At 36.5% G+C, this 26717-nt stretch overlaps 1 protein-coding gene across 1 annotated transcript in view; it reads left to right on the forward strand.

Annotated features, from left to right (window-relative positions):
• Positions 1-7607: 7607 nt before the first annotated feature.
• The window catches only part of CASD1 (CAS1 domain containing 1), a 42317-nt gene continuing 23207 nt past the window's right edge, over positions 7608-26717 (forward strand). Inside the window, exons 1-6 of the mRNA XM_037508046.2 lie at positions 7608-8013; positions 14967-15063; positions 15752-15872; positions 21743-21787; positions 22779-22841; positions 26414-26458. Coding sequence (XP_037363943.1) covers positions 7881-8013; positions 14967-15063; positions 15752-15872; positions 21743-21787; positions 22779-22841; positions 26414-26458 — 504 coding nt within the window. The 5' untranslated portion in view covers positions 7608-7880. The remainder of the gene's footprint in view (positions 8014-14966; positions 15064-15751; positions 15873-21742; positions 21788-22778; positions 22842-26413; positions 26459-26717) is intronic.

The following is a 26717-nucleotide window of genomic DNA, read 5'->3' on the forward strand; positions in this document are numbered from 1 at the left end:
GCTAAGGTTCAATCTCAAACACCTTTCAATCTGAGGACAAGGACAATTGTGAATATAGGGTGAATTCAGAATGTTTTTGTTATATTACAGACCATCATATTATATGTGAAACTTTTACTTCATTAAACTTCCAAATGATTACTGAGAAAATACCTGTATAATTTTTTCAAGGTGAAGTGTTCCAGATTTAAAAGATATACATATGTGCATATAGGCATTACATATAATAAGCGTGTAATACTTTAGAATTTCTTATTTTTATCAGTGTATAAGTAGTTGAGTGACTACAGATCACATATTTGGATTTTTGTTTTGAGTACATTCAACTTGATCAAAAAATCCTAAGGTCAATGTTCAAATTCATTATGATAAAAACAAATTTCTCAATATTTTATAGGAAATTGTTCACTTGTTTAGACAAGTCAAATTCGAGTTGGAAATTATTTTTCTGCTCCACAATCTTAAAAGTTTTAAGAACACACAAAAATCTTATTGTGTTCTTCACTAAATAAACTTTAATTTGAAATTAAGAAACATTTACTAAGTTCAAGCCATATTCATGTATTAAAAATATTTTTTTTAACTAGAGGAGGATACAACATAACTCTCATACAGATATGAAATGAACGTATGTCAAAGTTTTTATTGAACTCATCAATTAATGAGGGAACCACACATATATGTTAGGAATGGCAAAATAAATTTGCTTAACAAATATAAACCTTCAAAACTGCTCAATATCCCCAGGACAATAATCAACTTAATCCCAATGAAATACAATTTGCATTTCTATGGACAAGCATCATTTGCATTACTAAAAGGGTAACCTACAACAGCATAAAATAATTCAAAGACAATAACAGTTAGAGACCTGACAGAATCAGGTCTGAACAATGCCCAGTTTTCCATTGAAGACAACAGTAATATTTTTTTCCATTTCTCTAAATCTTTCACAAGTTTTCCCTATAAATAACACAAAAAAGACTAACTCCCAGAGCCCCAATGCATAAAATCTGGAGGGAGGAGAATGAAGAAGAAGATGATAAACATAATAACTGAATAGATTATAAGTTACACTGGGGTATATCCCAAAAGACAGAACAATAATTGCCCAATACACACAATATGCCCATGTAAGGAAGATATCTGTTCTGATTGAATGGTGCCTGTGCTGAATGCACACTTACACATAGACAGAAACAAAAGTGTTATGAGAAATCAGAGAAGGGAACGAGTTATATTCCCATATGGAGCTGTGGGGCCTACTTCATGGAAGATGAAAAATGAAGCAGGTCCTGAAAGGAAAGGTTGTTTCCTTTGGTAATCATTTTACAGTGCATGAATATATCAAATCATCACATCCACTGTAAATATAAATAATTTTATCTGTCAATTACACATCCAGAAAGCTGGGGTAGGGAGTGTTAGGAGGAGTAGAATAAGAAAAGATTTAAATAAGTTGAATATGAGGTGCTAGGGAAAACATATTTCAAAGTAAGTGAATAGTTAGAGAAAGGTGACAATATATAATATCCCTGGCTTTTGGTTTAGCATGCTTGGATGAAATGAAACCTAAAGAAAGTGTTGGGACACAGAGGAAATTCCCCACCCATCTGGGTCCTTCTGAGGTTGGAAAAATTAATGTTAGATAGATTAGAAGGAGAAAAAGCAAAACAGTAGTTAAATATGTATGGAGAACTTAGATGATGATAGATTGGAAAGTAAAATGGGGAGAACCAGAGGATTATATTCTGTACTAAGGGGCTTGGGATATGGAGAAAAGAGAAGGGGGTTTACACACAAAAAGGAGTGATGACTTCATCTTTAAGTGCAAAAACATGTTTCTCTGGTGAAGACATGTTAATTGAAAGACCTACACCTGGATGATACAGCTAAGCTACAATTTTCAAGGTTATTAGCAGAAGTAGTGATCATATCTTGGATAGGGAAAAGACATATAGAAGAGACAAGAGCTTCTGTTTAGCTTCCAGGACCTCAACTGGTCTAAGTTCTGCACACCAAGGTGACATGATAAAAAAAAAAAAAAAAAAAAAAAAAAAAGGCCTACCCTAAATATTTTGGGAAAAGCCTATCTGGACTTTCTTGGAGAGACCTATCCCGCAAAAAAGAAGACTAAGGTCAGATCAGATCACATACAATCTTAAAGATATTAAGAGCTTAGAAATTAATTTTGCTCCAATAGGGAACAAATTTTTTATGCAGGCAATTGATGAGATCAAAAATAAGTTTTAGATAAATGATTCCAGCAGCTTTTGGGAAAAAAACAAGTAATGAGAGGCAAGGAGGCTCATAGAAACCTGTTACAATGGTCAGGGTGGAGCTTAAAATTCTGGGGGAAAGGCAAGAGCTTTGAGGAAAGTGGAATAAAAGAGACAACATGATTTACCAGAGGGGTGATTCTAGGTTTTTGATTGCATTCATATCAGTTAAAAATATGAGCATGGACCCTCCAATTTATGCATTTTATTTAGTCATAAAATATGTACTCCTCCACTAACAAACTAATAGAACACATGTAATTGGAATTTGAAAAATTTGCACATGTTCACAAACTTTCTTTGCTCATAGAGATAAGTATAATTCATGTTTGGATGCTTCATTTAAATGTCTTGCTAATTTTGATGGTTTCATATTAGTAGTCACTCTCATCTCAAAACACCATATGCTCATACCAAGATTCATGCTTTATAATGAGTTGATGTAAATTCCTATTTCAAACAATCATGATAATTTCATTTTTGTCCAACTTCCTGCAGCTTTGTCTATATATGTGTTGTCATATGATAGATACACATCTTATAAACCATGTCTCATTGCTGATGAAGAGATTATATTAGATGATTTTACTCTATGTATTCTTTACTAGAGCTTTTATAATTAGAAACATCTTCCCAATTCACAACCCCCATAAGGGTTGTTTTTTATAAATGATTTATTTATGCACAGAAGAACTGGGGTATAGGCCAGAGGTGTGGGAGGGTGAGAGGATTCACCAGAGACAGAGTGGGGAGCAGATTGACTGAAATACACTGCTGAGGGGAGCAGTGGGCAAGTCAGGGGAGGTCTGCTGTGTCATGTGGTTAGCTCCCTGGCAGGGGATCGAACTTGTGATACAGTGGCTGTGGATAGCTTCATAGGTTGAGTCTTAACCCCTTGCACCACCAGGGAGGCCCCCCATAATGATTTTTAAAGTCATTTTCCATTTTGTGAGTTTAAGTGAAAGTGGATAATGTAAACTGTGAATTCATTTGATCTGCTCATTAACAGAATATACTAAAATCAACAAATAAGTAAACCATCGTTGATCTCTACACAAGTGTACATTTCCTCTCTTCCTTTAGACTGCTCTTCAAATGTACCTGACAACTGTACATATAAACCAACTCAGAGTATCAGGGATAGGTCTACTATTTGTGAAGCTTCATTTTACTGTGGATCAGATTGTTGAAATTACTTTCTAGGCATAAGATGGAGCTACTGCCTAGTATGCCACACCAGCAATCCAAAACTTAGGTAACTTTTTTGTCCTTGTACTAGAAATAAGTACAATATGTTCAGTTAATCAATCCCTAAACACCAAGCCAACTCTGGGTTCTAAATTTCCTTGTTCCTTATTACTGCAACTAATATTGACTGTGTAGTATCAGATGTTTTCTTTTTCTTTTCTTCCTTGTTTTCTTTATCCTATAAGAGTTTCCTGCTGCCTGTCTCACTTGCTGTTCTCCAAAGGGAGATTGTCCACTTCGTGAATTATTAAAGTTTTTTTGCATCACCTAAACTGTCTTCTTTCTTTGTTTATAACAGGAATTAACTATAAATAAAAGTTTTAGAATTTTGTGCTCTATCCCTACTAAAAACTCCAGAACGCAGGGAGAGAGAAGATGAGTCAAAGAATAGCAGATATGACCTAAAGGGGAGAGGTATCAATTAACTAAATGGTAACCACAGCAGGATGAACTGATTTGGAAGGAAAATAAAACTGGGTTTTGACACATCGAACCTGAGGTACCATGAGATACTCAGTGGAGCTGTCCTTGAGGTAGGTGAGAAATGTCTGAGCACATAAGAAGATTCTAAGGCCTATGCATAAATCCATTGTTATAGTTGAAGCTAATGTGGGTGTCCCAAAGAGGAAAATATGAAAACCAAGAGAATTCTGAAAAGTATTTTTACATAGTGGATGCGAAAAAGCAAGAGGAGTCTTCTTGGAATTGCATGGGAGAGACAGAGGAGGTAGAAGCACATAGGTCAAAAAGATTTGTCAAGAGCAAGTGTTTCACCAATTTTGCACAGTCAAAAAAATAAAGTTAAGAGAAAGACACTGGATTTAGTAATTTAGGATATGGTTGATATGTGGTTTCAATAAAGAAATAGGACTGGAAGTCAGTTTTCATGTGTTTAAATAACCAAATAAGTAGTCCAAAAAAGGGGGGGGTGGATAAAAAGGGAGGGATAACCATATAGACAAAACCCTCAAGAAGTTTGAGGGTTCAAAAAGAGAGACTGTGGGCCTCCCTGGTGGCACAAGGGGTTAAGATACAACCTATGAAGCTATCCACAGCCACTGCAGCACCAGTTCAATCCCCTGCCAGGGAGCAACCCACATGGCACATCAGACCTCTCCACTGCTCCCCCTCAGCAGTGTGTTTTACTCAGTCTGCCTGTTCTGCTCCCCACTCTGTCTCTGGTGAATCCTCTCACCCCCCCCCCACCTCTGCCCTGTACCCCAGTTCTTATATGAATAAATAAATAAATCTTTAAAAAAAAAACAAAAAACAAAAAGAGAGTGCTTGGTAATTAAGGAAGGTGTAGTAAATAAGATTTAGGCTCATATAGGGCAAACAGTGAAGAGGTAGAAATTGAAAGTAGAAATAAAGAAGGAAAAATTTATGAGATCAAATTTTCAAATGAAATGCTATTGATACAATCCAAGGCAGATATGACAGAGGAGGAATTTTTACAATCAGAAGGAAAGAAAGAAAAAATGGCAGTTATTGTTTTTTAAGTTGCTTTCTTTTTTAAGAAGCTTTAACTTCTGTTAGATTTTATTGCTGAGCATCAGTAAACATTCTAGACAGTTTAGGGGCAGGCAAATAAACACGAAACTACTAGTTTTTAGCATCATCAGACTTAAGAAAGTTCAGTCCCTGGTGGCCCAAGGGGTTGAATCTCAGCACTAGGAAGCTATTGGCAGCCACGGCAGCATGAGTTCAATCCCTCGGCAGGGAGCTACCCACATGGCACAGCAGACCTGTCTTGCCTACTGCTCCCCTCAGCAGTGTGTTTCAGTCAATCTGCCTGTTCTGCTCTCCACTCTGTCTCTGGCGAATGCTCTTACCACCCCACCCCCCCACCCCCAACCCCACATACCTTTGGCCTGCACCCAGTTCTTGTATGCATAAATAATCTTTAAAAAAAAAAAAAGTTCAGTCTGCTTAGAGGTATAACAGAGAGGTACTAAGATCTAAGTTCTGAGCAAGAACAGAGGGGGGTTTTTTGTTTTTTAGGATTGTAGCTTTTTCTAATTAAAATAACTTTTTAACAACATTCTTATTTATTTTTTCACAATATAGCATTTCTCCCCTCAGGCGAGGTCACCATAGCTTGCCACCACCATAGCACCTACAGTCCTCCACCATATATCATCACATTCTCCTCCCACCTGTTCTTTACTTCCTGGAAGAGGAAGAACTTAAGGGAAAGAAATTCAGGCCAAAAATCATGCCTTAACCAAGGCAACCAAAAAGGGAGGAGAAAACTTACTTGAGAGTTATTTAGAAGGGAGAATAGGAATGAAACAAATAGAAACCTCAAAGTCAGCACTACTCTTTCTATCAATAGATACTTGTAAGAGAAGACACTGGGAGAAGTAAACACAGGGAAAGAGGGTCCATAGATGTCTTTTGCTCAAAAGAGAAACTTATCGGCAGGAGAAAAATAACCAGGAGAGAGGGAGAGATTAAAGAAGTCACAGGGAGGATAACTGGCATAAGATAACTGACAGAGTCATCAGCAGCTCCACGAAAGGGGAAGAGGAAGAGATTCAGAGCAGAGGAGAGAGATTGGCATTAAAACAAAGGGAAGAGAGAAAGGTCCTCAAGGTATTTACAATATTTCAGAAGGCCTTCTGGAAATTACAATTAAATAAAATGTCAAGTTTCTTTACTTTTGGCAGGCATTAAATCAACCCCTTGGGCTAACATTGGTTATTGCATGCTGATCAAAAATTCCAATTTGCTGCTGATGATATCATAAAATTTTCTAGGATGTGATTGGTGGGCCATATTCTGTTAGCAGAATTATTTATCTGGTTTTTACAATATCTGATTTAATTCTTCCAGCATGTGATCAACCTTGGATCAGAAGAGTGACAGCCGAAATTAAGCCACGATTTACAGAGAATGGTTCCTACTATTTCTACACTTATTTAACTTTATTGCTTATTAGCATCACACCCATGACAGTGATGTATGTGATTTCATTTAAGTGACAAAATCTAAAGATATGGGGCCCACAGAAGAAAACAATAAAAAAGAGCGATTGGATGAAAAGAATTGGGGTGACTACACAAGAGCTCTGTAGCACTTTCATATCTAACATTTTCTAATTTTAAGAGGGGCCTCTAAAGGCAAGTTCAGGAGTGGTTAAGCGGGAAAGTTGTAAAGAATCCTTGGGCCTCCCCTCCTCCCCCCAACTAACCATTGGCTCACTCTAAACAAGGCAAGTAGAACAGGAAGCAGTGTAAATAATCATTCCCATCTGGAAGGCAGCACAGGAAAGACAATAAATTTTTTTTAAAAAGCGATAAAACACTTAACAAAGGCAAAGGAGTGCTGGCTCTATTGAGGACCACACAGTATTGACCAGCTTTAGGAGCAGGAACGGTTGTCATGAGCCCACTTTTTTACTTTTTAGCGCATCTACCTAGTCAATCCTTGTGTAAACACAAATGAAGAGTGAAATTCTTTTCTCACCAGCACCTACATTAAGCTGTGCTCATTCCATGGACCGTCCGTTCTGTACTTTGGTGTACCTTCGCCCACTAGAACTGAGCAAATTGAGCGCATTTTCCACTAAGTTCATGAGCAGGTATCAAGGCTTTGGGCTAAGGCTGGTCTTACCCGTCGGTGGGTACCAGGGACACCAGCCGTGCAACACCTGGCTAACATCTGGGGGGTGGCACCCTGACTAGAGAGCCCGCGAATAGGTCTTGCTGATATTGCAGTGACCTTTGCAACCCGCTGGGCAGGTCTGGGGAGTATAAAGCTCAGGAAAGGGTGTGTTGGGGAACCTTTGTGTACTTTTCTTCCGGAACTGTAGTTCTCTTGCCCCAACCTGGGCAAGGCAGCGGCCAGTAAGGCAGGCGGGCGTCCCCGGGCTCGGGAGCGGGCCAGGCTGAACCCTCAGTCACCCCTCCGCACCTTCTCATGTCTCTGCAGCCGCCGCCGCCCGCCGCCGCCCCTGACCCGGTGACCCCGGAGGGCCGTCTGGGGCCCGTGACCCCGGAGCACCGGGCATCCGGACCCCCCTCGCAGGCGCAGCCGCTATTAAGGCAGGAGGCTAAAGGGGAGGAGGAGGAAGGGGAGGAGACAGGCGTCCAGGGCGCCTGGGGAACCGGCACGGCGGAGCAGCGGCGGCGGGGCTGGGGGGAGGCCTCCGAGGCGGCCGCGGCCGAGCAGGGGCAGGCGGAGGCCGCCGCGGCGGCGCCTGGGTCAGGCTCCCCGGCGGGCGGCGCGAGTGGCGGCCGCGGGGGCTGGCGGGTGCTCCTCGCCTGGCTGCGGCGGCGGCAGCCCCAGTGCTGCCCCTGTGCGGCGCCCCTTCCCCGCTCCGCCGCGCACTGTTGTCATGGAGGAACCAAGATGGCGGCTCTGGCCTACAACCTGGGCAAGCGGGAGATCAACCACTACTTCAGCGTGAGGAGCGCCAAGGCGCTGGCGCTGGTGGCCGTGCTGCTGCTCGCCGTGTGCCACCTCGCCTCCCGCCGCTACCGAGGTGAGCGGGCCCTCCCCCTGCCCCGGCCGGCCGGGGGAGGAGGCGACGCGGCGGCTGGAGGCCGCCCCCCTCGCCCGACACACGCCCACGCTCACGCGGCCGCCAGCCAGCCCGCGCCGGCCCGCGGCGGAGGCGGTGCCCCCACGTGCCCCCAGGTGCCCGGGCCGCGAGCCAGGCGCCCCCGGCCGACCGGGCGGACCCTACGGCGGGCCGCCCCCGGGCGAGGTCGGTGGTCCTGGGCCCGGGGGCAGCCCGGGCGGCGGGCCCGAGAGCCCACCCGGGGCCTGGGCTCAGGCCTGCCCGGGTTCGGGCTCCTGCGCGCGCTGGGCCGGGGGACACCCGCCAGGCCCGGGTCGCGTGCAGGAGGTCGGACGGGCGGCACTTGGGGGCCCGCCCGAGGATCGTGACGGCAAGGGCTGACCTCGAAGGGGACTCAGCCGAGGATGGATGGGCTCGCGGGTGTTCAGCCCGCGGGGTCCGGCTGTTTAGCCTTTGTTGAATCGGGCCTCAGCCTCCTAACAGAGGGGCAGAGCTGCTGTTGGACAGCGGCAAGGGCCGCCCCGTTTTCCTACCCCGCTGGGGCGACAGCTGGCAAGAGATGCCCTGGGCTAAATGGAGGAGGTGTCACCCGGCCTTTGTGATTCCGACAAGTATAAAGGGTTCTGCTTGCACTTTTTACACTGCACGGGGACTTGGGCAGAAAGCTGAAAAGAAGTTGTGGGTTGACAGCAGTCGAGGTGGGCAGTGAAAGCAAGTTGGCATCACTTTGAAGGGAGGCCTTCACTGTAGGTTTTGAAATTGGTGTAAAGGAGAAAAGGAACTACGATTTTATTTAAAAACGAATTATCTTTCAGTAATCTAAGGATATTTACTTGACCTTGTTGACTGATTTAAAAAATTCTCTGTAAAAATGCTATTAGGAGAGACGCTGACACGCTGAGGGAAATGAGTAATGATAGGCTCTTTTATTTTTGACTATTCATATTATGGAAGTTCTTATCTGGACGGCTGTTGGTGACTATTGAGATTGATTCGTCAAGATGTAAAGTGTAATAGACAGGTGTGCATTTAACTTCACACACACTTTGGCAAAATAGTCACTAAATGGGGCGCTGGAATTTGAGCTTGCTTTTCAGTCCATGAAATCTTTCAAAGTGTAGGACATTTTTGATCAATGTTGCTGTTTTGTTTTCTCCAAAGCTCTAAGATTAAAAATCTTACATTCTAATACCATATTGGGTGAATAGCTCTTTATATAAATACACTAAATCGATTAAAAACCCTTTGGCCTTTCTCCTCCAGTCCCCTGCAGATAACACCCATATGACCTAACAGGATTTTAGTTCATCTGCAGTGGCTGCAACTTGAACGTCAACACTTTCTTTTAACTCCAACACTTTCTTTATATACAAAATACAACTAGCACTATGGATGCATTAATTTGTGGTAACTTGGAGGACCAGTTTTTTTTTTTTAAAGATTTATTTATTTATGCATACATGAGCTGGGGTGTAGGCCAGAGGTGCAGGGGGTGAGAAGATTCACCAGAGACAGAGTGGGGAGCAGAACAAGGGTATCTACTGAAATACACTGCTGAGAGATAGGAGAGGTCTGCTGCACCATGTGGGTTAGATCCCTGGCCTGATAGGACTCCTGCCTTAGTGGCTGGCATAGCTTGATAGTGCTGAGTCTTTAACTCCTGCGCCACCAGGAAGGCCCTGGAGGAAAAATTTTTAATTGTTGCAAATCATTTTTTTCTGATTTGGTGTAACTAATCTAATTCAATTGTGTATAGGTGATGGTTGTGGAGATAAAATTCATAACTGTGATGCTAAAATTATAAAGGTAAACATCTACTCCTTTCCCCTCCCCTTTTTATTGTGCTTTTATCTTTAAAGAGGCTTGGGTACTAAGTATTATGTTTAGGTTATATATTTCATTCTTTCAAGATATGTCCTTATCAGGGAAAATAGAATGTCAGCTGGAATTTTGTGAGTCAGTGTAGCAATAGGGGGTTATTTGTAAAGCCTCCTCCAGAAGCTAGTCATCAGCTTCTCTAGGTGCTTCAGTCCCCTGAGTGTGAAGCAGTATACCTGGTATGTGTACTTATCCAGACTGAATGTCAAGAACTTGAACCAGAACTATTTGGGGAAAATAGTGATCTTACTAAAAACTTTTGTAGCTGTCCTCATGCTTTGATAGTGTCCAACTGAGGAAGAGGCAGTATCCTTCACACAAAGATAACTGTGCACTCGATTCACAATATCAGATCTTTATAACAAGGAAAGAGCTTATATCAGATGTAGGGGTTTAGACTGTATATTAGATTCTCTGAGGTGTAGGTATGAGTGTATCTCAAGCAAGGTGGAGTAAATGAACTTTGAACATATTACTTAGGATCTGTAGTATTACAAACTACAGAAAGTAACAGCAAGAATTACAAGGTAGCAAATAAAGTTTGGTAAACACTACATGCTAATATTGAGTGCTAGTTGCTGTTCTACTAAGAGTTTTTTAGTCTTTACAGCCTTTCTATGAGGTAGAAACAATGACCATATTTTAAGTGGGGCAACCACTTTTTAACATCTCTGTAATCAGGATGAGTTTTTAAAACTTTGATTGCTTGTCAAAGTTTAATTGATAACATTTTCCCATGCTGCTGCTGCATAAAATAATTATGTGTCATAACATAGTGGTCTTAGATTTAGTGAATTACAGTATTACTTACATTTTAAAGTGAGGCTTGGGAGGTTAAGTTGCCTAAGGATACACAATTTGTGAGTGAGCTAGAGTTTAGAGCTCAGTTTATCTGGCTCGCACTTTTCTCAGAGCTTCTTAGAGAATGGTGACATAGAGAAGATAGTGAGGAAAAGCATTTATAGAGTGGCTAGGAGCTGGGCCATGACCTAAGTGATTTCAGAAACACGGATTCAAGAATTAACTACCAGCCAAGAGTTTCCTTATCCTTTTTTCAGTAAAGTGGTAGTTTCCTAGTATTTGCATGTGTAAATCTTCAAAATTTGATCAACCTTTTTATTATTTGTTTGTTTTTTTTCCTCCTTTCTAAATTCCAGGCTTATGATCTAAGTATGCTTTGCCCCTCTACATCTCTCTCAATTATCTGACTTTTCCTGCCTACCTCTCTGTCCTTGAAATAAAGAAGAGATTTTCCCTTCAAGGCCTAGTTCAAATGTCACCACCACAAAAGTAGAAATTAGAAATTCAGTTTTTCTACAATAACTGTATGTACTTATGTTGCCTTATAATTGTTCATCTCCCCCCACACAGCTGTGAAATTCCAAGAGTATTGGGTATTTTATTTATTTTTAAATCATTGGAGCTTAACACACAGGAACTTCCTAAGTGATTATTTGATAGATTTTTTTCTTCTTACATTTCATTCTTTTGATTTTAATTGAATTTCATGTTCCTGTAGCATGTTCTGATCTCAACCTTACTAAGTATGGTTTCTTTTGGATTGTTTTTACTATAATTTTCACATAGTATAGAATGACATGTAAAAATAATCGTTCTTTTAACCATATTTTTGTACATTTTATCAATCCCTAGCATTACTGAATTAAGAGTTCCATTAGCCTTTTGATTACAGATTAAAAACATCATTTCTGTGCAGTATCAATATAACCTTAAGAGATGTTTCAACCTGGATAATTCAAACTTTTTGATTGATAAAATTCAACTTGCTTTAAATGCCTTAATTTTGTTGGAATCTAATTCCAATATTGGGTATGTTGAATGCAAATATTAAATATTGGATGTTTTAGGGAAATGAAAGTTGAGTGAAGGCTCCAGGTATTAAAGCAAGAAAGAAGCAGCTCTAGGCCTTCAGCCTTTTCTTTTTTTGACTGCTTGGTCTATATAGACACCATTTATAACAAGGGACTCCTAGCTTATCTGAAAGAAAAATGTAAGTGCTGGTTTTCCACACAGACTACAGTAGAACTTGCTGAATTTTAGGCAAACAAAATAGTCTACAGATCATATTACAGACTTTATGATGTGGTATTTTCCTGGTTGGTAGTAAGACACTTTGGTAAGATGCTTCTGTCTGAAGGTGAAGTGTGTTGGAGGTATTCTGTTCAAAGGAAGTTAGAAGCTGTGGTTTACTTAACCACATCAGGAGTTTTCTTTAGTTGTTATATTTTGTTTCTGTTTTATTTTTTTTTTTTTACTTGTTGTCTTTTAGCTTATTTTGTTTGCTTGAAAAATCATGCATCAAAACCTGAGACTTTTAGATTGACAAGCCAGAATGCTTATGTTCAAAATAGTGGAATGAAGAAGAAGACAGCTATTTATCTAGATGATGTTAGTATTAGTATTGGAAATAACTGAAGTATATAATTCTGTCCCTTCCATTTTTTTTTTTTAATTGTATTCCTGGCTTGATTTTCCTAGCTTGATTTATCTGAGCACTTGGCAACTTTCATCTCGCAATGGTTACATTAAAATATCAATCAAAATTATATTCAGCAATTGAAAATAATGACTAGGTTTTTTTTTCCTTTTGTTTGGTGTTTTTCTGAATACATTTTGAAAGGAATATATGTACCAGCAGATATTTCCATACATTTAGTTTACGTAAGAAAAACGTGTCACATTAAGTTATTAACATCTAGTTTGACATTTATTGATTTGACCCAAAAAATATTTCCTCCTGACAAAAAGAACTTATTTTAGATATGAAATTTTGTGAAGGTTTAGATCATGTTAATTTTTATCAGGTTATAAGAGTGTTTAACATTTTTATTGTTTTGCTAACATAAAAAAGTCAATCTTCTAGCCTTTTCACTTTAGTTGGCTGTTCTTTTACTTTTCTAACTTTCCATATTAGACCCCTATTTATTAAAATAATTGATGTACTTTCTGTCCTCTGGACTTTAAAAATGATTTGATACAGAGACTTAATTTTTATATGTAAGGATTATTAAAAAAAACTGCATCAGAAAATAAGAAGCATCATCCTCAACTAGCATTCATTAACATATTAAGAATTTCTTCCCTAGTAAGATCTAATCTTTAAAACACTGTTTATAGTGTCGTGGGTTAGATTTTTCTAATTAAAGGTTAAAGCTGTTGTTTTTCATTCGCTAAACTACTAAAAAATAATTGTGTGAATAGTAACACTGAGTAAGAGAAAAAAGAACTTTGCATTTTTAAGCTTTTTCTGGTTAAGAAAAGCCTGGCTATTTTAGGATGTTGATAAAGTACTTCCGTCTCCTCTCATCATATTGAAACCCATATAGATGATTAACAACATAACCCCACATGCATGGAAGTGGGTTTCTGTTTAGACTTCTATTTAAAAGTAATTGAATAACAGAAACAACAACAACAAACAAAGGAGAAAGAGGAAAGAAAAGGAGCTAAGTCCCCACAGAAGTAATACTAGTTATTTGCAACTTTTTATAAATTTTTTTAAGAAAATAAATGTGTTACTAACTTTTTACTTGATTTAATAGGGATCTTTAAAGAGATAGAAATACTGTATAGAATTTTCATCCTAATTTTAAACTTTACTAGAATTTTAATAGGCTTTTACTGTATGACTTTTATAAAGGAATGCAGCAGGAGTGCTGTTTTTAGGAAAATAATTGTGTGTTCCTATAGTTCTTTCTTTACTTCTTGATTATTTATGTAGCTTAATTTTGTTTTATAGAACTAGAATTAGTTTTTAATAATTGGAAAGTATTAAAAACTGATTATAGTTTCGATACCATAGATCTTATTAAAAAAAATCTTTGAAGTGCAAAAGAACCTCTTCAAGCTGCATATATAATTGTAGTGTTTTTACTTTTTTATGCCTGAGGTTTTGCATATTCAGCTAATGTGCGGTAAAATGGCCAGTGGAAGTAAGGTGGGCCACCTTTTTCAGGTAACACGGGGCTAAGGAGTTTCTCAGATGGGGAATTTTCTGTTTAAAATTATGACAGTCCTGACTGAACTGGGAGTTGGTTGCTCATCAAAAAGAAAAGGAAGAACTACCAAGAGAAGTCAAGCAGCTGAATATTAATATCTGAAATCTGCATCTATTACTGATACCGATCCTGTGTATCTTTGACCATCTTGTGGCTAACATAATCTTCTAAGATTGTAAAAGGATAAAATTTTATTAAGAGACTCTTGAAGACTTCTGATTGCAACTTTATGGACTAGGGATACATTACGTCCTTAGGGGTGAGTTACGAAAATTAGGAATAGGTTTATAAATATTTTACTATTTACTAGGTTTGCAGATACACACAGTATTGTAGTTGACTAGGAAGTCATTCCCAAAGTCGTCTTTTTGTGCCTTAAACTTTTTTTTTAAAGATTTATTTTATTATGCATACAGGAACTTGGGTACAGGCCAGAGGTGTGTGGGGGTGTGTGTGAGAGGATTCACCAGAGACAGAGTGGGCAACGGAACAGGCAGATTGAAATACACTGCAGAGGAGAGCAACGGGAGTCAGGAGAGGTCTGCTGCGCCATGTGGGTAGCTCCCTGGCCGGGGATCAAACTCGTGCTGCAGTGGCTATGGATAGCTTCATAGGTTGTGTCTTAACACCTGTGCCACCAGGGAGGCCCTGTGCCTTAAACTTTTCTTTCCCAACTGGAAATAGGAATGATAAACAGGAATAAAGCCTGGTTTGAGATTGAGATGATGTCCCTGGAAAGAAAACCTGATGCAGAAGGAACTGTTAAAGCAATGAACACAGTATTTAGGAGTAGGAGTCTTGTCTAGGCAAAAGTAGCTGTCATTAGTTGCTCTTACCCTCTTCAATATTAAGGTATTGATATTTACTGTGCTTCTCATAGATGAGTAATATGCACCTAGAAAGTATAATGAAACAGAAAACTTTGTACTCTGTCATCTCAAAGAATTTACATGGGATCAAATAACCAATATAAAAATTTAAGTATTATTTATGACACTGTTGTCTTTAACTATTCAGGCAGTGATTCTTGTGAATACCTTCTCTCAAGCGGCAGATTTCTTGGAGAGAAAGTTTGGCAACCTCACAGTTGTATGATGCATAAATACAAAATCAGGTAAAGCATCTTCATTTCATTGATTTCATTTTTCAGATGGGCCTTTATTTCTAGTGAAGAGGGATTAGTGAAACATGGAAGTACTGTGTGGTTCTTCTGTATGTGATGTTAGAGAATGCTAACAATGGGTAGGGTTGGGATGAGTCCAAATGCAGATTTCTTAATAAAAACATTAGGCAAAGAGCTTTAGACAAGCTACATTGTCTCAGGTGAGAAAAAACAAGCAAGGCCAAAGGCAATGGCCCTTGGATAAAGGATGCTTGTTTAGGACTTGGACAACTACCTCAGGAAATTATTCTAAGGCAATAGATAAAGGTACTTTATATGGTTAGAGTACATCTGAACCACCTCATAAATGGGGCTGTGATTATTGAGAGTTGGTTGATCATACACAAACTAATAGGTTAAAGAAACCTGACCAATTGTTTCTAAGCAACGAAATTGTATGTTTAAGAATCTTGTGCTAAGGACTATGATGAATGGTGCATGAGTATGAATTGGTAGTGGGAATTTTATAGGGACTAAACTGAGAGGAGAAAGCAAATACTGTACAAAATGAACAATGCTATAAAACATAAATAAATAAATTTAAAACATTAAAAAATCTACTTTTTTCACAATTATATGCTTTATAATGCTAATATACTGATTTTACTTAATTTAATTAACATTTCCTTGTTGATTTCAGTGAAGCCAAGAACTGCCTTGCAAATAAATATATTGCATTTATTGGAGATTCCAGAATTCGTCAGTTGTTTTATTCTTTTGTAAAAATAATTAATCCCCAATTCAGAGAAGAAGGAACTAAGGTAAAATTTGATTATTCATTTCATTAGGTCTTGTTTTAGAAGTTTGACAAACTGAATAACTACAGGAGGAATATGCCACTTCACATTAACAAAAGGAGCTATAAAAGATTTACTTTAGTTTTAGGAAAAAGTGGAAAAAGTAATTTTCTTTCATGGGAAACAAGAAAAAGAAGTAGAGGGTAAGGGACTGGCAAATCTTTTATTAAGCTAACCATTTACTTTTTTATAAATAAATTCTTTCTATGCAAGAACTTTTTAAAATTCCTGAGAAAACAGAGAAGATATCTCTTGTACTCCTTTTAATATTTTGCCATATTTCTTTTCATTTTCTTTTTAAAAATTATTTTAAATGAATTTTTTTGTAATTTCTTAGTATATACAAGTTTATATCTTGCTTCTTTTCCCACCACTTAATTCACTATATTATTATATAATCAACATATCTTCATAATGGCAACATTATTATTGTATGGGTATAATATTTTTTTATATAATCTTTTTTCTTTTTGTAATTTTCTAATTTTTTGCAACTTTGAAAGGGACTTTGTCAGTTATATCCTTGGGTAAAAACTTTGCTTTTTAAATTATTTCCTTAGACTGGGATATCTTCAATATAAAATTAGGTTAAAAGAATCTAAAATCTTAAAACTTTGCTTATATTGCTAAACAGTTTTAATTTTGTATGCTGGCGCCTAATTTTTTCTGCAACCTTCCTGGTACTGGCCAATCATGCTATATAATTAAAACCAGGCAATAAATTTCTGCTCTTTTTATGCAAAATTCTCATTTTAAAAATATATATTTGTTGAAAACTAGAATGAGCATCTTTCTATATGTATGTTAATTAATATGTTAATTAAATTGCTGTGACTTACTCTGTTTATACATTTTGAAGTGATCCAGCACTAATCAACTACATATGTTATGGGGAATGACAAGAAGAGAAAAGTAAAGCACAAGAAAGTTATGAATTATAAAGGGAAATAGCTCTGGAATTTATGGTGAAATTCTGCCTATATATATCAACCCTCCCTGTCATAAGGAATTCAAAAATTAGTGATGTTAGAGCTAAGTAGCTAGTCATGTAGTGGTCACTAAATCCTTAGGCTCTATTATTTGCAAGAAGAGTCTAAGCTATTAGAGATTTTGTTCTCTAAGAAATTAGTATAGATTTTAAAGGTGAATAATGGAAAATAATAAAGTCAATTTTTTATTTTATTTGGTATGTGTAGATGTATTTGCCATTTGTATATATGCATACAAATTTACACAGAAGAGTTGGGACTATTTAATTACATGACATTGTCACAGCTTAAAGTAAAAAGTCTTTAGTAAACTTACAAAAACTAGAAAGCTGTCTGATTACAAAGAAATTGTTTCAGTAATTCTAGGCCTAGAATAGTAGAATTTTATGAAAATTGGAATAATAGATTTGGCAACAGTTAATTGAAAAAATAAAACTATCATGGTGTAGGCTACAGCTAAAACTAGGTACAGTACAGTACATTGTTTCTCAGTCCTACTAATGGTACCTAGATCTCCAGTTTTTATTTTCTGCAGGTGCCCAGTTATCTCACAATTATCATACAGGACACATTTTAATTTATATGCATTAGAAAAACAAAGATAGTTTGTCATGGCCCTAAAGAGACAGCTATTGAGAAAACACTTAGTTCAAACTGCTATTGGAACATTTGTCAAACTGTATTTTACTTAGTTTTCTTGTTCCTGAACACCTAGAGCACAGAGACTCTGTATTATTATTTTATAAAGTACATTTTTTGTATCTGGCAAAGACTAGCATAGCATAAATGCTGATTTCTTTCCCCTAGTTAGTATATGCTCAATTGGGTGCAATGGAAGTATTGAAGATAATTCTTTGATTTCTTTTTTGTATCAAGGTAATTTTTTTTTTTTTAAAGAAGCTTTGGAGTGGGATTTTTCTCAAATTACATTTTTGTAGAACTCTAGTTCTATGAGAAGCACTGGTCAAATAAGTTTGGGCAGAATTAGATATCATATCCTCCTTTTATATGGTTTTAATTTAGGCTAGGTTATTAAAAACTTGAGAAGTCTTGCAGTAAAGAAACCTATTTGTGTTGCTTTCAGCCAGAGGGCAGGCTAGATACTCTGGGGGTCCCATCTACCTCAAGCTAACTAGATCCTAGGTTTAAAAAAATACTTGTTGATATATAGCTAGACTTTGAAGAAATAGTAGATGTTTCCCTTACCCCCCAAAGGAAAAAACTATGAGACCAAACCCGGGATGGGAACAATAACATGCCTATAGCTGCAAAGCCCTGTGTGGAGTGTGTAGAAAACTATGCTTTGGCTAGCAAGTTTCTCAGTAGTAATAATATTGTGGGTAGAGGACAATAAAGCAATACCTTTAAAGCTCTGCGAGAAGAGTAAATTTCAACATAGAATTGTATACTTAACATACAAGTTTCTCTGTTCTTGAACTATAGAACATTTTCAGATAAAGGTATGAGGGTTATTGCCACATAGATTAAGAGATTTTCTAAGGATAGTTCAATAAGAAAATAATTCAGAAAAATTTGCTTAAAATTTAGAAGTAATGGTTAAATAAAACAGTAAACATTTATGCAAATCTAAACAAGCATCTGTATAAAATAATGATGTTCTTTTTGTGCTTGAGGTTACTAGCATTAAAGAACTTGCAGTTAATAGCTTGTAAGTCAAAGGGGGATGATCATAAAGTTTTCTAATGCCATCTTTACTTTTCAAGGTATTGTCTTACTTTAGAATTTAAAGATGCATAGTAAAATTTCAGGCAAATAGTACAAAAAATAACAATTAAGATGTGTAAATTCCAAATCAGCAAAAAATTAAATAAATAACTCATTTAATGCTAAATGTATACCATTACATACACTAAACACACACACACGCGTAGATATACTTGTGACATATATATACCTGTATAGATATTTTATGAAAATACTACATGAAAAATGTGTATATATGAAACACTAATATTTACAAGAATAAGTACTTACATATATCTTATGAATATATATGTGAGAAAGCCACAATTGGAAAAGTGTGACCATAGAAACATTTATAATAAAAATAAGTGGAAATAGTGTAACTTGTTAGCTAAACACACTTTTCCAGATTTGGGTTTTTATTTATTTTTAAGATTTATTTTATTTATTTATGCATAGAAGAACTGGGGTATAGGCCAGAGGTGCAGGGGGTGAGAGGATTCACCAGAGACAGAGTGGGGAGCAAACCAGGCAGATCTACTGAAATTTGCTGCTAAGGGGAGCAGCGGGTAAGACAGGAGAGGTCTGCTGTGTTATATGTTATGTTATGAGCTCCCTGCCTGGGGCTCGAGCTCAGGCTGTATTGGTTATAGTGTGATAATGCTGAGACTTAACCTCTACACCACCAGGAAAGCCCCGGATTTGTTTTAAACAGAACTCTCTGCTACTTAAAATGACATAAACAAAGGATATTCTAAAATGAAATCATTTTAATTAAAAATGAGAAAAAATTTACCAGACAAATCCTTACTAAAGAAAGATAACTCATTAAGATTAAAGATAAAAGTAGGTTTTAAGGCAAAAAAAAAAAAAAAAAATCAGGGATATGGTTGCTTTTTAAATGGCAAAAGCTCAAATTGCTAAGAAGATTTTAAACTTGTAGGCATATAAGTTCACATCACTATATATAAAGCAAACATTAATATAATTATAGGGAAAATTCGACATTCTCCATCATATTTGGAGAATTTCTCACTTCTCAATCAGCTAATCATAAGGCAAGCAAGTAAATGAGGAACTATTGTAGACTATTAACTTGTTAATTTTATAGAGTTATAGCTCATACTTAAATAATACATTAAAAAAAATCAAAGAATATATTTTTTTCAAAGCACATATGGAGCCTTTTTTTGACCACATGTTGGAACTTTAAACAAGACCCAACAAAACAGAGAATTAGTAACATTCTTTGTTAGGTAAATTTCTTTATACACTAACTACTTAACCTGATAAAAAGTCTAGAAATCTACAGTAGATATTTTTAATGATGCATTGTTAGACATGTTTCTATTAGACTCAGGAGGAAGATAAGGATGTCCAGTATTGTTGCTTCTATTCAACATTGTGTTAGAGGCCATTAGCCAAAGAAAGATAATTTAAAGATTAAGAATTGGAAAGAAACTCAGAATTTCATATGATACAATTATCTACATAGAAAACCCCAAAGAATGTATAGAATTTTTACCAGACATAATAAAAATTTTAACACAATAGCTGATTATAAGATGCACATACTAAATTTAAAGATATAAGGAAATATAAATTAATTTTAAAAAGGCCATTCTTGTGTCCCTCCCTGATACAAATCCCACTTGGGGGTCATGGTATATAATCCTTTTAATGTATTGTTGCTAAGATGTTTTGAAGATTTTGCATCTGTGTTCATTAGGGAAATTGATCTCTGTTGTTTTTATTTTAATTGTCTTTGTTATTAGATTAATGTTAGTCTCCTATGGCATGGATTCTTGGTGCTTATTAATATTTACTGTGCATTATGCCTATGATAAACTCTTTTGTATAATGTTAAAAGTTACATTAAAATAATAAGAGGAAAGACAGTGAGTTGAGTTAGTTGAGCCAAACAAAAGGAGGAAAAAGAAAGTTCATGACACATTATTTCTCCGAGGAGGAATTTGTAAAGGTTGGGTTGGGGTAGAAGCAGGTGAACACCTGTGTGACTTTTTTGACTTTGTATTTTCCAGACTTATTTGACCAAGGACATTTTTTTCATATGATATACGTTAAAATTCCATTGAATAAGTAGTTCAGAGGGTTCTTTCGGTAAATGATGCTTGAGCAGGACCAACATTAAACTGTTGATTAAAGCAAACATTATTTTATGGATACATAAAAATGAATACTCTGGTTAAATTAATGAAAACTTTCCACATTGGTTTTAGGAACATCATTAGCTTATTTTTTTAGCTACCTCTATCCCTGCCCTACCCTAGATTTCTAGCTCTGAAAGAATTTTCGTTCTTTATATGGAGTGCTTGGCTGCAAGCAGCTGTCTCCCCCTCCCCCCTTTTTTTTTTCCCTACAACAGGAGGCTATCTCTACTGTCTTCAAGGTAAACATAATAATCTAGAGTCATATGTTTCCATGTCTCTTTCTTCAGACAGGACTATACTGATTTATTGATGAGAATTGGCTAGATGTTGTTGCAACAACAAGCATTAGAAGTTAATATTTTACTTAGCAAAGGTCCTAGCTATGTTGGCAAGAAGGTTTGCTCCACATAGTCATTTAGGGATTCCTGCTGTTGGAGTTTTAACCATTATCTAGCGGTACCACTTGGAATGTTCAGCCTACTCAGACTCTGCAGACTCAGATTAAGCTGAACACTAGAGAGTTGCTCTGCGAAATTTACCTCCTAAGTAACCTACATCACATCTAGTCACATTACACTGGCCAGAGCTAGTCAGGTGCCCTTGTCTAAGTGAAAATGTAGGGAATGTGAAATTGTGAGAAAAGGTAGGGAAGCAATGTCTCTCCCCTTTGGGACTAATTTGAAATCTTGGCCAGCTTGGCAAAATGATCATTAATATGGCCAAGTTTACTTATCTGTAGTTCAAGTTTTATCTTTATGCTACATTTTAGATGTTGAAAATCACATATAAGCAATTTAATGTTGCTTGGTTTTTGATATTCGATGCAGGTCTTTTCTCCTTCAGGTTGAATGTAGATATTTGAGATACGGTACATAAATAAATCAACATATGCAGCTAAAGAGGGAACTATTTGCAAAATTAATTCTGCACATTAGTATATCTTTGTTGTTTCTCTCCTTTTTTGTGGCAGCATGAAAACATTCCTTTTGAAGACAAGATTGCAGCAATTAAAGTGGTAAGTTTATGTAATAGCTAAATGTTTTAATGTTGGAACTTTCATATTCATTGGTTAATTTATTTGTAGATCAGCCAATGCTTTGTGCATACTTAAATATATTTCCATTCTTGAGAGTAGATAAGAATAGTACAATAATTGAATAAATGTGTGTACTGTTTTATGTAATAAATAGAAATTCTGGTTTCTCAGATTATTATGCAGGAAGTAATAAATCTTGTACCTTAATTTGAAACAAGGATGTGTTCAGGATTAATGTCCATAAGAGAATGTATGTGAATTTTCTAAATCCAGTGATAGTGAATTCTGCTAGATACTGAGAATACAGTAGAGATCATGACAAAATATAGTTCTTTACATACAACTAAACTGGGATAAGGATGGCAAAAAGGAAAAAAAATGAGGCAATAGGAATGTGTAAAGTAGAAAGAAATTGAGAGTAGTTTTTCTTCTTAAGGAAGTGTTATTTTAACTGAGATTATAAGGATAAGTAGGGACTAGTCAGGTTCAGTAGACTAGTTTCCTAGCATTATAGACAGAAAGATTTATATCTGTAAAATCTTGAGGATCGGGGATGCTGGCAAATCAGCACATAGAACATTCCAGGAGCAGAACAGGAAACCAAAACAGCTAGGAGGAAAGTGGCAAGACAAAAGGCAGAATGTCCAGGCAAAGGAGAAATCCTATACCTTAGCAGGTTTAAGAACACTGGAATTTATTCTGAGGACAATTGGAAGTCCTTGAATATTTAAGCAGGCATGTGTCAAGATCAGGTTTATTCTGACTGAACTGTGGAGAGTTTAGAAGAAAGCCAAAGTGGCTACAAGGAGAACTATTATGAAACTCTTGCCAAATTAATCTGGGAGATGAAGATATTATAGATGAGGTGATGTTTTTCTTTTAAGTAATCTGTAAGAAATATGTTAATATTTATTAAATGGTGGCTATAAACGGTTTCTTGACTTTTTCTTTTCTTTCATTTCTCTTTTAGGATTTTCTGTGGCATCCAGAAGTTAATGCTTCTATGAAACAGTGTATCAAAGTATGGACTGAGGTCTGTGTTTGAAAATACAAGGCTTTTCTGGTTTTGAGCAACTGGATTTTAAAAGCTCCTAAGTATCCATTGTTTTTCTCCCCCTTACTCACCTATTGCTCTCCTATATTTTATGCCAACCTTATTGATAGAAACTAAGCTGTACTGGACTAATTTTATTTACTTGATTGAGTGCAGAATGTACTAATCCATTATCTCAGCTATTAACATCCTATCGTGATCACCATAACCCTATGGTGATTATGTTTATACCACTTTCAAGATTTAAAATTTTCTGTTACTGCTGTAGCTCAGTTATTCAAACACATGTCATCTTTCTATCACAGTATACATTCTCTTGAGGATTTTTCTACTTTGTACTTCAAACCCATGCCCAGAAATTTCAGGAAACTTTTTTTTTTTTTTTTTTAAAAAAGCTCAAAAAATGATCATGATATGTTTTGGCCCATAGTGTTTGGAAATAAATTAGATATAAGAGCAGGCATGCTGTTAATTCAAGAAACCCATAAGTTTTCATAAGTCCACTTTAGAATCTTTATAGTAGTCTTCATATTGTTCCTTCTTGGTCCTTTAATCAAACTTGTATTCTTAACCTGAGGTTTTTGTATTTGGGATGGATAAAATAATACTTAATTTTTTTCCAGAACTGTGGATTAGAAAGATACATTCATTAACTAAGATTGTACAGCCAAAAAGCAAAGTTGAATTTAGAGGAACCTACTGTTAATAAACAGGTATTTATAAATTACCTACGGTATTTTAGGGACTTAGAGTAGATACTTTCGATATCCTGGTCAACATAGTAGAGTTCCTCTTTTGAAAGAGTTTCTGGATAACTGGTAGATATAGATAATTAAGGAAGTAGTGTGATGCCAGGTGCTAAAATGAAGAAAGTATGGAGTATAAGAGGATTAAAGGACATAGGCAATACATGTAATTTTTAAAGTTCTCAAAACTAGTTTTCAGATAAAATGATGTGGAGGTGATGACCTGGAGTGAGAAAGGAGCGTTATGTTATTCTATACAAAGGAAATAGCATATGTGACAGTGCTGAGGAAAGAGTATAGCCTGTTTAGGGAATCGCCAGCAATTTTCATGTTATTAATGTAATGTAAACTTATGTAATGTAATGTAAAGAATGTAAACTTCTTTATTTATGTTTGATTTTAGTTGTAAATTTTGTGTGTTACATTTTGGGAGAGAGTTCATAAGCGTTGAGATAAGCAGATACTAGCTTATGAATAATATCCTAAGCTATTTTTAGGTAGAATCTGTCTATCTATCTATCTGTCTATCTATCTATCTATCTATCTATCTATCTATGTACTTTTTATTAATTCTAAACACTTAGGGGTATATTTCCTAAAAATAAGAAGGAAATTGGGTTGAATTTATTTTTAGGATAGTGGAAAACTATTGAAAGTTTTAGACACAAGAATGTTGAGATATATGTGGAGGGTAGTCTTAGGAAATCAGGCTAAATTGTGAAGAAACCAGCAATTAAGATTTAATTCTATAAGTGAATGGTAATCATGAAGCAGTCTCAATTGCTTAGATGAATTTGGGGAGTCTTTGTATGGAGTGAGGAGATACTGTTACTTGAACAGAAGAAATTGAGTAGGAAGAAAATTCAGAGCTTAAAGAAGAGAGTTCAGGAGTGGAACTATCAAAAAGGTTGTGAAAGGGGTGAGAGGAAAAGGGGAAAAGAGGGACTGTAATAGAATACACAGGAGGAAAAAAAAAAATTTTTTTTTAATTTATTTATTTATGTATACAAGAGCTGGGGTACAGGCCAGAGATGTGGGGGGTGAGAGGATCAACCAGAGACAGAGTGGGGAGCAGAACAGGCAGACTGACTGAAATACACTCCTGAGGGGAGCAGCAGGCGAGGCAGGAGAGGTCTGCCGCTCCATGTGGGTTTTTCCCTGGCCGGCCAGGGATCGAACTCATGCTGCAGAGGCTGTGGATTACTTTATAGTGTGGTGCTTAACCCCTTGCGCCACCAGGGAGGCCCAGGAGGAAATAATTTTTAAATTAGATAGTGAGAAGTGCCATTTCGAAACTAGATAAGGCAGAATGAAGCTACAGGGCTTGGCAATCTGGAATTCATTAATGGCTTCGAAGGCACTATTAGTGAATGGTGAAACTCAAATCAAAATATGATGATTTGAGGCATAAATGAGAGATAAAGAAATTTGCATAGTGAGGACAGAATGCCCTTCCTAGTAATCCCTTGGTTAAGGATGTGAGGGGGAAGGATTTGAGAGTGGGACCGGGGTGGAGGAACATTTTTTCCAAGGATAAAGACGGTTTAAAACTTCGTAGGAATGAGAGTGGAAAGGATGACAAAATTCATAATGTGAACATTGGAGGACATAATTATGGATATAGCCACAGGAGTCAAATGGGAAGGGATATGGGCACAGAATAAAGGATTTAGATATTGAAAGAATAGGGCTACATTATCCTCACTCTCTTGCCAGAGGAAGATAGGCTTGGTAAGTATGTGTGAGAATTTGTAAAAATGGAGGCAGAGAGGCGTAGAAACAAGAGGGACTTGTATAAGCAAAATAATATTTAGGATAACCACTGCGAGAAAGAGAAGGGGAAACACCTAGAGAGAGGGCATGTTTCAATAAAATAAGAATGGGAAATGGAGCATATTGGACTGGAAACAGGAATATTTCTGAAAGGACATAGATTCCTTTATTATTTTTCTCTGCTGTCATGGTTCGATATACTGAGTGTGTATTATAATTAAATTTCTTAATTTTAGATGTCTCTTCTATATATGATTGTAACATCAGGTATTCTATATTGTGAAGTGCATTGAACATAAAAGTCAGGAGGCTTAATTTCTGACTCTTTTCCTGCCAGCCCTCAGCAATTATTCTACAAACCTTTCTAAGTCTGCATTCCTGTTTTATAAGATAATTATAGTAGCAGCCTACCTTTTTTATGGTTACCAACAGTCTATATTAAAATGACTAATTTTGGAGAAAGAACTTAGTATGTTACTTAGTAGTATATAGTTGATAGTAGTATTAATAGTATAATTTGCGTTTGGTAAAGATTTTCTACCAATATTTTTTTCTACATTATGGTTTATAGTAATTACCAATTTATTTTGTTATATATATTTTGGATTTAGCTTTCCTAAAAGATTGTTTCTTTAGGGCATTAACCTTGTATTTCACTTAATACTCAAACTGTGTACCCTGTAGGCTTTCATGAATACTTTTTAAAAGCTGACATAATATAATAGACATTTACTCTAAGTAATGTACTCATAGATCAGAGTAATATTTCAGTAATGTTTGGGGTTTGTTTTTAAGAACACCAAAGAATTAATCATATAAGCCTAATGCCATCCTGAATAACTATGTAGCCTGTGTGCTATTTGAGGCATTTATTGGATGTTCATCTTGTTGCAAGAGTCCAATAAGGTACTTCAGAAAAGTCAAACACATTTAAAAGGATGAATTTAAATGAAGAAAAAAATTAAGTGATGTTATTTGCATTAATTCCCTGAACTTGATATGACACTACTACAAAGATTTTTCTTTCTTTAGGATTCAGTTGCAAAGCCCCATGTAATTGTAGCAGGAGCTGCCACAGTAAGCTATATTCTGTACCTTATCTTTTGGTTTTTTGTTTTATGCTAAAAAAAAAAAAAGTTAATTTATGTTAAATGGAATTCTTGATTATGTTTATATTTTAATTCCTATTTCTTTATAATTAATGAAAATGAATTTTAATGAAAATATCTGAATGAACTTAGGAATTTAATGTTACATGTCAATATTATTTTATAGCTAAAATTATATTCCTTTTTCATGAATGTATGGCTATAGCCACAGGAGTCAAAAGGGAAGG

This window comes from Talpa occidentalis, unplaced genomic scaffold (assembly GCF_014898055.3).
Source record: "Talpa occidentalis isolate TD23 unplaced genomic scaffold, MPIMG_talOcc4v2.1, whole genome shotgun sequence".
Classification (NCBI taxonomy): domain Eukaryota; kingdom Metazoa; phylum Chordata; class Mammalia; order Eulipotyphla; family Talpidae; genus Talpa; species Talpa occidentalis.